The sequence below is a fragment of the Aythya fuligula genome, chromosome 7, assembly GCF_009819795.1.
Source record: "Aythya fuligula isolate bAytFul2 chromosome 7, bAytFul2.pri, whole genome shotgun sequence".
NCBI classification, from domain to species: Eukaryota; Metazoa; Chordata; class Aves; order Anseriformes; family Anatidae; genus Aythya; species Aythya fuligula.
In genome coordinates this window covers 9,084,794-9,097,907 of record NC_045565.1, presented here as the reverse complement: position 1 = coordinate 9,097,907, position 13,114 = coordinate 9,084,794, and the positions used below count along the sequence as shown (strand labels likewise).

Below are 13,114 nucleotides of genomic sequence, written 5' to 3'. Positions count from 1 at the left end.
CCTATCTTTCCACTAGAAACTAGAGCATAAAATAAGCAAGGGGTATGTATGTGTGGGTGCTTTTATATTCATTAACATTTAATTTGCCTGCCAGTCATTGAGATTGGTTCTCTCATACTCTGGTAATTAAATTCTAGAGATTCAAGCAGAGCAAACAAATCGTGATTAGTACAGGAGATTGTTATGGTTCTTCGCAATATTGTGCTAACACCTGAAAAAAGACTCTCCCGTGGTTTATATAGCTGTGTGATATTGCTTGCTGATCTGAGATTTCTTGGGAGATTTCTTCTGCTATTTGGGCCCCAAAAGAGCCTAATTGCAGGTAAAATTAGGAGGGGAAATTACGTGACTCTTTTGAACTACAGAATATCTAGTCATTCACGGTTAGTACTTCAAAAATAATTTCTCTGTGCCTTTTGCATCTGTAAATAAGTTGACATGTTACACGTTTATTACAGTCCTGCTAGCTTCAGCTATAACAGTTACTGCAGACAGCTATAGTAATTCTTAAAATCAAGGGTAGGTTTCTGGGATCACTGGTATCGTACACCTTTGGCAATGAAGGATTTTCAGTAATTTTTGTTCTAGAAGCTTCAGCCTGGCTGCTTTTGACCCACTGATGAAAAGAAGACGATGTCTTGATAAAGTATTCGTTGAGGAAGTACTTACCTAAATATCATTGCTTAGTTTTCCACCAGCGTGTTATGATGACCCCGTCTTCAAGTCAAACTTTCTATCCTGTGTACAGTAAATAGCTTACTAGTCAAGTTTTTCATCAACCTTGCTTATGAAGAGGGGGAAAAAAGTATCTCATGGCAGTTAGCAGAGGGTCCCAAGTATGAGGTGGTTCTCAACTACTGCTGTCTGATAGGCACAAAACAAGTGGGGAACAGGCTGGCTCACTGCCACTTGGTTGCTGTTTGCCAGTAACTTTTTGTGCTGTATTGAATTACTGGCTCAATGAGCGCGAAAAATGAGATGCAATGCTCTGCTGCTAGTTAAGTCTTTTCAGAGAGGACTCAAAATTCTGAGTTACTTATGCACATATTCAAAGAGATGCAGTGCAAAGGCAGTGGAAGTCCTGCTGTGGTACAGAAAGAGCTGTTAATGGGGCATGCTTGCCTTTAAAGATCGTTTTTTGGAAGTCTCTCCTCAAAAAGAAGCACTGGTAAAACTGTCTGATGGGGATGGAATGGGTTTGTTATTTATTAGTTAGCTGGGCTGACTGGAGAAAGTGACTTCATTGACTGACAGATGAAGAGAAGTGAGGAATTCAGGGCTGGGAGGACTGGTGTACGCTGCTGCTGCCTCAGCTCCGTCGGATTGAATTGTTCAGTGGCACAGGCACACAAATGCCTTGCGTGTGTTTGGTGGTTGTCTTAGAGGCAGCAGAGACTGGTGCTGAGGGGCCGATAAGGGAACCCAGGACACGAGTTGGGTTATCGGCTCTGCTGGGAGCAGCAGCGCAAGGAGAGCAGCGGGTGGCTTGGCCATGTGTGGAACTGGCAATGAGAATAGGAGCCACATCAGCACAAAGGATTAAACAGTGCCATCATTGCAAGCCCAGGAAAGTAGAAATGGGGAAAATAGATGCTATGGATGGCTCTGGTCATGAGGCACCTCTCAGCTGATGGCCCAGTTTGCCCAAATGTGGCTGCTGCAGTGAGGGAACAAAACTTTTTCCTCATATAGTAGGTTACAGATGACTGGATGGGACTGTGTTGCCTGCTTGGAGTTGTACAAATACTGGGCTAATTTTAGCCCATTCTGAGATATTCTAGAACAATGTGTAGAATAGTTCTTCAGTGTATGTAACTACATAATCAAAATCAAAGTTTTCATTAAGAAGGAATTTTAGTTATTTGTCATGTGGATTTATTATTACTCAATGTAATATCTAATGCATGTTAGAAAAACTTAATTTTAATAAAAGCAGCAGTGGGATTGATAGAAGGTCAAGGATCATCTTTCTTACAGGGACGTAGCAGAAGAGAGCTTTAGCTCCTACTTTGAGGAACTTCCTGGTAAAGAACTGAAACACGAAAATGGCTTCAGCAGCCAACCACTGCCTCTGAACTAAGGAATGACTACAAGAGTTGTGTTATAGATAGTGATTTTGCATGAAAAACCTAAATAAATAGTCCCTGAATATCTTTCCTTCTAAATATTTAATGCTTTTTTAAAAAATATTTTTTTACTTTTAAATAGTCTACTGTTTTTTAAAATCTGGAATTTTGAGAACAGAGATGAAAGTGTGTGTTACAGGGTGTTTGTTGGTTGAAGATTCCTTGGTATTTCTTCCAATAGTTTTTTTGACAGTGGTGGCTTGTGTATATCTGTAGATACAGATACATACATTTGTTTGACATCTTCAGTCTGTTTTGCAGGCTGGGTATGTACATTATCTTTTGTGCTTTAGGTGTAACAGTAATGCTTCAAACTATGACAATATAACACTACATTTTTGCAGTACTCTTCTCAAAACAAATTACTGAATTTTTTGACTGTTGGGTTGTAATGTGCATATGCACGTTTGTATTGCATTCCTTCCCTGGGAAGAGCAGATCAGGTTTGTTCCTGATATGCCATGCAGGTCTTCAAAAATCCCAGGCATCCTTAGGATAGGAAACCCTTTCCCTTTCCAGATACACATGCTGAAACTTCTTTGTAACAGTTCAAAGTGTTGTTTATTAGGCAAAGGCAAGCATATGTTAAAGGTGTGTATTTTAAATGTTGCTTAGGTTTTATTAATTCAAGTAAATGTGCACTCAGATATGGAATAGTAGTGGGAAGGCTGCGCTTCAGTGAGAAAGTCTGGAAATCAAATTTTGTAGGTTTAATTTGCTGGTTTTCATGCCTATGTACTACCGTGGCTTTCAATTACACAGTAATAAACATATGGCAGGAGAAGGGAACACAGTGTGTGCTATCAGGATCCCTTTTTAATTCTGGAAAAACTAATATTGGGTGGACATCCTGGATTATCACTAGTATCAGATTGAAATGGGATTAATAAGATTCCTTGTGTTATGTATTGATTGCTCAAAACAAAGACTAATTGAGATTCCATTGCCGAGATGGCTAGGACTCATGGTCTTGAGAGAACTTAGTATTGCATCTCATATATTCTCTGAAGAGCTTTTTTATTTCTAGCTGAGTATTTAAACTTCGACAACAGACCTCAGGTAGACTCCCAAAAAACTTGAATGCACTGTGAAATATTACTTGTCCTGTCTCCCTGAGGAATTTCAGCTAGGATTAGACCATTTACCTGCAAAACTTGGCTTGGTAGTCATTGCTTTTAGTAGAGTTTTTCTTCTGAGCCTTAAAATTCTTTTACAGTTGCTATAAGCAGGGATAGGCATTTAGGTAATGCAGTTTTAATCTGAAAGCAGACGAACAGAAATCCCTGAACTGTATTGATGCTCACTTCCTTCACCAGGAAGGTTGAAACCTTTTGGTCAGTGCGATGGAACTTCTGTGCCACTTGGATAAGTGGTACCTGATGAATGCAGTCAGGACCAGAACTGAAGGATGCCAAAGCCTCAATTTTAGTTTAGGAAGCATTTGCTACATGACAAAGCCGAAGCTTAGCAGTTGTGTTCTGCCTGTGGAACATCTTCCATTACTGTGGCCTTCTGTGCTTGTCTCTTTACAGCATGTTCTCTTCTCGCCTTTTGTCTGCTTGTCCCTGTCACAGTTGCTTCTGTTTCTGTGGTTTATCTCATCATGTGCTAGTCCTTGGTGCATCAGGGCCTTCTGCATCCCAGTCAGACTCCTTATCTTGCTTCTCCTGGCCCATGCTGCCCCTACAGTGAGTGCTGATAGTGCAGTAGGCACCTGGGTCCATGTGTGCTGGTGCTGGCTGACACAAGTCCTAATGAGGTTTCTTGGAAAAAGGATGCGCAGGGCCAACACTCGTGTGTTTTTTTGGGTATGTGGTGCAGTAGCAGAGTATGGCAAATGCAGATAAAATCTTCATGAAACTCATGTACCAAATCTACCAACCCTTGGTTGGTGTTCAGGGAAAATAAAGGCAATGGTTTCCATCGCAGTTCTCTGCTGTCTCAGCTAGCATTGTTATTGTGGTCAGCTGAGAACAGACCCGACAAACAGTGCTCACAGCCACACCTATGCTCCTTGACAGCAGAAGATGCAAGTGTGGCTGTGGGCTCGAGAAGTACAAGACTAACTTTGGCAGTAGCTTTTCCTCAGATCTGTGGAAGTACGTTGTAAAAACTGCTCTTGAGAAGTAATTCAAATTAAAATTGTGATGAGAATGAGGTTTTTTATATTTCTTCGGGAAGTTTAAGTATTTTCATTTGATGCAGCAAAACGAGGTAGTTGCTGATGTGTGTGCCGTTATGATCAGGGCACATGATCGAGACCTCTAAGATAGTTTGTAAGGGTCTGTAGCATATTTAGTACAGATTTTACTGGATGACTTTTACTTGTTTCAGTTATTATCATAGACAGTGGACTGTAAGGTAATTTTCAGGAAATTTACTTAATTGATAGGTTCTGTAGCTCATGCTGATTTCCATGTCTACTGTTACATTGCCTTGCTGCTATCTAGTCCTTAGTTAGACCAGGAGCATACTAATGAGTGGCTGTAGCCTGCTCCTGCATCCCCTTTCCTATATGCATCTGGTAGTATTAGAAATGAGCATGTGCCAACTTAGCCATGCCTTTGATTCACGTGTTTCATGTTACCATTACGTTATGTTGCCTGTTATTTTCAAGTGCTATGCAAAAGCAAGAAAACTCTTAAACTAGGGCGACTGAAGCAGATCAGGCACTAAAATGTGTATCACAAAAGTTGATTATAAACAAGGATTTGCGAGGGACATCACTCTTCCTATGTAAAGGAAGGAAAATAATACTTTTTTTCTAATGTAATTAGAAAGTGAATTATAATCATCCTTTATCCCTAATTATTCATTGTAAGACACTGAAACAGATTGAATGGTGTTTTGACTTCATAGAATATTTTGTTGCAGACTTCTCCTTTTTTGTTGAGGTTGTGTACATCAGTAAGTGCTTCTATTTGGGGGATATTTTATTCACGATGCATTTGTTTTCAAAGTGACACTTAATTCAAGCTGGTGTGTATTTTTGCTAGGGATGATGAAGAGACTTTATAACAAAGATTGTAAGCTGGAAGACATAAAGTGTATCAGTATTAATTAGGAGGATTGAGACTCCTTTAACGATTTTTTAAATTAAGTACCGAATATTTACTGTTATACTGTGATTTTTTTTCAAGTTTGTCTGCAAGGGTGATTATTTTCTTAGCAGAGCTTTTTGCTAATAAATTTATTTTTGTTTTCTTTTAGATAAAATGCAGAATTTGAACGAAGATAATGAGAAGAACAGTCATTTCACCTGTGAGAATGCTGAAGACAGTAACAAAACCAATGCTGAAACTACAGATGCTTCTGGATTCAATGCTGAAGCCAAGGACTTGCCTGATTCTTGGGACTCCCACATCGGAAAAATGTCAGATTCTCCATCAGAAGCATCTCAGACGAAGGGGCCATTAAGAACTCATTTGTATGAATGGGAGGATGAAACTGAAGATACCAGAACTGGAGAGTATGTATTAGATTTTGACAGTGAACAGCTCTCAGAGGTGAAGAGCAAGGATGAGGAGGGCGATAAAGAAGATACTGAAAATCCAAAGGAAGCCATTAGTGAAGAACTTGTGCAAACTATTCCTAGGCCAAGCAACTGTAGGACATACTGTAGATCTAACAAAGCAAAACCACAGGGGGCAACAAATTTTGACAAGCTAATGGATGGCACTAGCCAGTCTTTATCCAAAACAAACAATGAGTCAAATAATGATGGTCTGAACACTGCAAGAAAAGCTTCTTTAAGTAGTGGGACCAGTTTTAGAGGGACGGTTGGACGGACTAGAGACTACACTGTTCTACATCCATCTTGCTTGTCAGTTTGTAATGTTACTATACAGGATACCATGGAAAGAATTGATGAATTTACCACAGCAACCCCTACTGACTTAGGAGAAGCTGGACGTTTAAGAAAAAAAGCAGACATTGCTACTACAAAAACTACAACCAGGTTCCGACCAAGCAATACCAAATCCAAAAAGGATGTCAAATTAGAGTTTTTTGGGTTTGACGATCAAGATGAGGGAGGGGGAGATGAAGGTGCCTCTAGAAGTTCTGGGAGTTCCAATTACAAAATTAAGTACTTTGGGTTTGATGACCTGAGTGAAAGCGAGGATGAAGAAGAAGAATGGCAGGTAGTGGAAAGGAAAGCTAACAAAAAACGAAGTAGAACTGCACCATCTTCCTCACTTCAGTCAACCTCCGAGAGCAATGAAAACTGCTCCCAAGATAGCCAGCTCAATACTAATGCAGGTAAACAGAACTCTTCTAGAATACATGTTAAACGTTTTAATTCAGTTGGCCTTTATTTGGTTCTTTTTTTCAGTGTACTGAAAGATTCATCGAACAATACTCTTGGGTTGGATATCTGGAAGTTACATTTGTTTATTTCTGCTGTGGTTTTGTTTATTTAGTGTTTTGTAGCAACCTTGAAATATGCCAGAGGTAGAAGGTTTCCTTTTTCCTTTTTTTTTTCCTTTTTTTTTTCCTTTTTTTTTTCCTTTTTTTTTTCCCTTCTTTTTTCCCTTCTTTTTTCCCTTCTTTTTTCCCTTCTTTTTTCCCTTCTTTTTTCCCTTCTTTTTTCCCTTCTTTTTTCCCTTCTTTTTTCCCTTCTTTTTTCCCTTCTTTTTTCCCTTCTTTTTTCCCTTCTTTTTTCCCTTCTTTTTTCCCTTCTTTTTTCCCTTCTTTTTTCCCTTCTTTTTTCCCTTCTTTTTTCCCTTCTTTTTTCCCTTCTTTTTTCCCTTCTTTTTTCCCTTCTTTTTTCCCTTCTTTTTTCCCTTTTTTCCCCCTTTCCCCCTTTCCCCCTCATACAGTGCCTATACCTGGTCGGCCGATACCTTCCTACAGAAGGCCTATGGCAACCCCAGATTACTGAGCTGAGGCAGAAACTTGTGCTGTTCGAACACATTTGCGAACAGTTTGCACCTTTCTCAAGCGAGAGAGGCTCTGGGGGCTGGTGGAGTGCCAGTCAGCTACCTGGCTTTGGTTGTGCCTTGCATATTGAAGATTTTTTGTTTCCAAGTTGCTATCTCTTTTACATAGGCGGTATGTTGGTATATGTGCGTTTGTACGTGTGTGTACACACATGAATAAAAGTGTTCAGGCAGAATTTGCTAAGCACCTTGTGGTGCCTTTGAATAATTGGAGTATTGCTTAGTGGTCCTTGTGGTGACTTTGATCAAGGCTGAAGGTGTGTTGGTGAAGAAGAGGAGGAATAACCATGGGGAAAGGTTTCCTTCAGCTTTTTCTTACTGAAAACCTGTCTGAAAACGTGTAATACCAAAGCCTCATGCGTGTTGGATTAAGTGTTTCAAAACACTGCTAATACTCTAGAGAACTTCTTGGCCCTGCACTTTGAAGCATGAATCTGCAAAGAAGTTTTTATCCATTCATCGATGGTTAAGACTTTCACCAAAATGTGTTTTATGGCAGTGGGGAGAGGGGAGAACTTGAGTCTAGCCTTGCAGATGCTGGAGAATCCGCTTTTTTCCCTTGTGCAAATAATTTCTGCTAATATAATCCAGAAATAACATCTTATAGGAAAAGATCTTCATTTTTGTCTTCTAATTATAGCGTTCTTTAGGAACAGAATTGCCTTTAAGACCTTCTAATTCTTCTAAAGATTAGAAGAAGACTGGAGACGTTGCAAATTTTTAAAGGACCAAGTTAATACTGGTATTATGTGGGGATATAGTGTTTTCAAACAAAAATACTTGAAATCTCAAATTCACTATGGTGAGAGACTTGCATTCCAGCATCTTTGGAAAATGGGTTTAATTTACAGGGCTGCTTATGAAGTACTCCATTTGGGTTCCTTTCTCTGACAAGTCTTTGGTCAGCTGTTTATTCCAAGGAAAAAAAAATCCTTACACAGTTAAGGCAGCTGAGATGCTGATCCATCAAATCATCCTTTCAGCTACTGTCCTCTGGAGCCTCAAAATATCTCCTGTTTACGTTCAGCACTGTGTTCACAGAGGAGGCTGTTACACTCTGACGTATCACTGATTATTTCTCTGATGTGTTCTGCAGAGATGGCCTTGGCACAGGTAGATGTAAATTTTTGTGGTTTCTCATTTTCTTAAATGCACTTCTCCAGTGTTGAGGTAAGAGCTCCCTCTCAGTATGTCCACTGGTGCGTGCTTCCCCTGTATTTGTCTGCTTTACTCAGTCAATTCCTGGTTTGGGTTACTGGTAAGCAGGTGAGATTTGCCTTTTGAAAAGCAAAACTTGAAGCTTTTTCCTAAGTCCCAGCATGTTCCCTAGCTCAGTCCTGTAGTACAGATTGTAAAGATAGGGAGTTGAATGTTGCCTTGAGATTTGTAATCCTTTTTGCTATTTCTGGTTGTGTTCTCTCAGACCTTTCAAAAGGTTGAGTGTTAGGATCACTTTGGACAGTCGTTTGATGATCCTTAAATATAGTGATACTGAGTTAGAAAATTTATCAAGGACTTCTGGATCTAAACCTTATGTTGAGGTAAAATAACTTCGGTAAGTTATGGAAAAAAAGCTACATTCATGGGAAACACAGGTTTCGAATCCAAATTCAGAAGCTTTCAGAATATATTGCAGAAAAACCTTCTTCACAAGTTGCAGTATTGAAAGGTTGTAGTGCTTGCTACCTGAGTCTGAGTTGTCTGCTCTTCTTTCTCATACTGATGAATAGACCTACAGATCAAAATTCAGTGTGCCAGTTCCAAGATGACAAGTGAGATGCCACCTCTTCTCTCTGAATTCCAGCTCTGGAAATCATTAGACAAAGTTGTCATTTTTCTCCTATTTTATGTAGACTCCATTTTATTTTACAGAAACACTGACCATGTGGGCTTACTCCCAGTGTAGTAGTCTACATTTCAAGCATTTTCACAGAATTACCATTGGTCTCCCCTGAGGAGCCACCAGTCTTTGCAGAGATTGTAGAACAAGTAAGGGTTGGTGGCTGACTGCTGCTGGTAGCTCAAAGAATAAAGTCATGATGTCTCTGTGGTGGAAGGAACTCAGGAAGAAGATGAGCACAAGCAATCAGATGGTTTGAGAGGTAATTTTGAAAAGGTAACATCACCCAAAGAACATAAGAAAATCTGTGGTGCTCTGTTAAGAGCTGTCTGACAGACTGAAGCATTGAGCTGTGTCTAGGAAAGGTTGTTCAAAGGCATACACTTCCCAGAGCACACAAGGCTTCTTCCCCTTGAAGCTTAAGTGAGACTATCTCCTACGTTATTTATCAGTATGGGAGAAATGTTTCCCATCTACTGTAAATACAAGACTCCTAGGAGCTTTGAGATCTGTCATGGTTCACAGAAGGGGCAGCTGCCCTGTCAGCTCCCCGTATCAGCAGGCACGAATGCTGAATCCTAGGGATGGCTTTTCATGTTCGTGTGCTGGCCTCATCGCTCACCGTTTCAGCAGGGAAGGGGATGAGGAGAAGCCCTTGAGAGGGAGCTGGAGGGGGTTGTTTACAGGGAACAAGGCTGAAAGGATCGAAAGGGGACGCGAAGTGATAGGACATGAGAGATTTTCTTGTTTGTTTCCTGTTTTTTTTCCAGTGAGTTGTTCTGGGGGAATTGGTTTCAAAATGCATGAAGGTTTCAATTTTTGCACAAAACTCCTAAGACTGACTTTTGAAGTTCTGTGAATAAGTAGTGTTATAAGATATAGTAAGCTTTTTGAAAGAGATCTGGTGCTTTCTGTTGCAGTCTCACCCTATTTTTGCCTTAATACTAATTTGGTTACTTAAAATAATCCAGACTTATTTTTATGAAACACATTTTAGAATGTTACTCTGAAGCATTATGCAGAGATTTTCTAACTATGGAAATGGGCTATTCCTCCCAGGCTGGGTGGAAAGTAAATTTAGTAACACAAATGCAACTGTTCCTGCAAGTTGAGTGCAAGGAAGCACCAAAGACCAGATGGGTAACACTGTTAGTGCAGGAAAAAATACAAAGTAGGTAATTTCAGTTTGAGTTTGAGACAGTCTCTCACATAACTGTGTCTGTTCTGTTCTTCACTTGTCCAGTAAGCTTGCCTGAGATGCTCTGCCTTTTAAATTCTTAGGCCCTTCTCACAGACTCTTCTGTTTTAATGGAGGCACTTCATCACTTCAAACCTTAGACCTGTAGTGGAGCTCTCAGTTCAAGTCCAAGTTGCCATTCCTCTTCTCTACTTGCGGTCTGGGATTCTCTCACCCTGGTCGCAGCAGAGGCTGCCTTCTGTTAGGAGCTGCATCCTGCCAGGGGCTAAAGATACCAATTTGGCTGGACTAGAGCAGAAATGGTGCTGGTATCATTTCTGTAGCCAGAACACAGGATGGCTCTAGGAGAGAGAAGCCTTTAGTACCGAGGTGACTTAACTACTTGACTGTATTAGTGGGGAGTTGCATCCAAGAGCAGTCTGCAGTAACAGCAAAGAAGAGAAGGTAACTTTATAAGTATATATGCATTTTATATTTAAGTAGGTATTTAAAAATAAGCTGCAGTTTTGAATAGCATGCCTGTATCTTTGGGGCAGTGTTAAACTGCTGGAAATAACTGCGCCATCAGTTTGTTTCTTCCTTGCCCCCAAAGGTCTGGTCCCGTCTTGTCTGTCAGTGGTCCGAGAGATCTCTAAGATGCCTGACATACATCACTCCTGAACTTGCATCCCCGGAGGGCTTCATTTCCCACCTGTTCAACTGGAACAGCCAGGACTTTGTTACTACTTGCTTCGTTACATTCCCCTTTAGCCAATGACAATGAAATTATTACAGAAAGTGACAGGAATTTAAATTTAAAACTGAGTAAAATTGTGTTTCATTACCTTAATATAGATTGACACAAACAGGATAGCTCAGTTGCCCTAAAACATTGCATTAAATGAAGATATCAAGATCTATATTCCTTTATGTGCTTATTTTTATTTCCTTCATGTACTTCTTCACTATATTTCTCATAAGCAGCACAGTAATTAAGGGCTACAGTATTATTGACTTAAATTACGCTAGCAGGTATGTTGTTACGGTAGTATAAGCATCACAGCTTAGCCTTTTGCTTTGTAAATCAGTTCTGATATACCACTAAATGCCTGTCATGTGTTCATTTTCCTTTCAGTGATCAAGATGAATTTCTTATATTCCTTCTGGAAAGTCATGTAGCTTTTTCATATCAGCGTCTAGCACTCAGTGCGTTTATGATGAGTGAGCTTAATTTTTTTCTTTATTTACATCTCATTCCAAACTAAATGAGCTTAACAGGGTAAATATTTCTAGCCAGTTACTAGTACATTGAAGTCCTCAAAACAGAGTCCTGTTTGGGCTTCAGAAATCTCCTGCAGAATAACTGTCAGGCTCTAAAACAAAAGTCAGTTTGTTTTTCCTCTGGTTTTGCCTTCTCGTTGATATTTGAACATCTTTCTGATTTAGGTAAGCCAGACAAATGATCTCAAAGATTATAAATGCCTTGAAGATGGTTGGATGGAGGAGCAAAGGACTTACATGCTTCTATATTGAGAGGAAGGCCAATAAATTTTTTCTAAATTAAAAAAAAAAAAAAAAATCTATGTAAGAGAGCTGTTAGAAAACAAACTTAGGTAGCATCACTGCTTGCACATCTACTCGTGCCTTTGCCTGGCTAAATTTATGTTAGTAAAAGGCTCTCCCCACATCACTTAACTGAGATTTGAAAGTGTAGTTAGGCACAAATGCAGACTGATTTTAGGATATCCAGAAGGCCACAAAGGGCATTGCTTAAAAGAGAATAATCCAGATTATTTTATGAAATTAATTATAAAAGCATTTGATGTGCTAACGTGATCAAAAGATGAAAAATGTTTGTCATAAATAGAAGTTAATTTTTTAAAATCAAATTCAAAACTATCTGACTTAAATGGGATAGTTAATATCACACAAGAGTAGAGAATTCAAACAAAGGAACTTAAGTGATTTAAAAATAGTGGCCTAGTTGGTTTGGAGCCCTACCAGTCATTTTCTATCATGATACCAGCTCCAGGTCTCTGCTGCGAGGCACAAGTTGGGCTGATGGGGCTGGTGAAAACCACTTCTGAGTTTCTAGTGCTTGGCATTTTTGTAGTTCCTGTGGACAAGTGAGTTACTTTTTAGCTCTTTATCTGGAAGAGGAGGCTCTGTGACTGTGGGTTTGTTTGACCCTCTGTTGGAATTGCAGCCAGGGCCTGTCTTCTCTTAAGTATTTCAGAATCTGGAAGAATATGCATCCAAGCAATTGGATGGGACTCCTTTAATTGGGAAGTGCCAGTGAAGGGCTAAGGTGACTTTTATGTAGACTTGGAAGTAGTTTTGCATTATTTAATTAAAGGTAAGGGGAACTGGCCTGTAATTTTTTCCCTGTCAGACTTACTTTACCCAAACATCCTTTAAAAAGCCCCCCTTACTTTCAGAGGGATTGGTCATGCTCCTGTGCTGACGTGGGGCTGAAGGGAAATCCAGCCAGTGGGGGCATGAGGCTGGGCCTCTGGGTCTTCTGGGGTGGGTGCACTGCCTCATGGTGTTGCCAGAGCTGTCAAACTCAGCGATTTAAAATAAGGCCCCCAAGCACTTTAGGAATACTTATGTCCCTGGTACTAGCTCAATTTTGTGTGCTTCCAAGTGCAGTTTGAAATTCACTTGCTTGGTTTGCATTGGATTGCCTCGTCTAGGAATTTGGCTGGTCCTGTTTACTCAGTGCGCTGAGGATTAAAGTAACTGATCCAACCTGCTTGTATTTTTGCAGTGCAGCTTTCAAATAGCAGCTGCTTTGGAATAGATAGGTTTTCTACATGGTTTATCAGATGAAACAGTGCTTCTCTGTGCCTGTCTTCATTTCTGGTTTGAAATTTTATGGTAACTTCTGGTTTGTGCCAAGTCAAAGAACATAAGCTGCTCTCCAAGGGATAATGCTTTGAAACAACACAAGTTTAGAGAAAAAGAAATAGGACAAGGGTTTAATTAGATCAGTGAATTGCAGGTTTATAGTGCAAAACTGGTGAATAGA

General features: G+C 39.9%; 1 protein-coding gene across 5 annotated transcripts in view; it reads left to right on the top strand.

Annotated features, from left to right (window-relative positions):
• The window catches only part of WAPL (WAPL cohesin release factor), a 154,209-nt gene that overhangs the window by 99,724 nt on the left and 41,371 nt on the right, over positions 1-13,114 (top strand). For all 5 annotated transcript variants that reach the window (XM_032191381.1, XM_032191382.1, XM_032191384.1 and 2 more), the window contains one exon: positions 5,337-6,386. In XM_032191381.1, the coding sequence (XP_032047272.1) occupies positions 5,337-6,386 (1,050 nt within the window). The remainder of the gene's footprint in view (positions 1-5,336; positions 6,387-13,114) is intronic.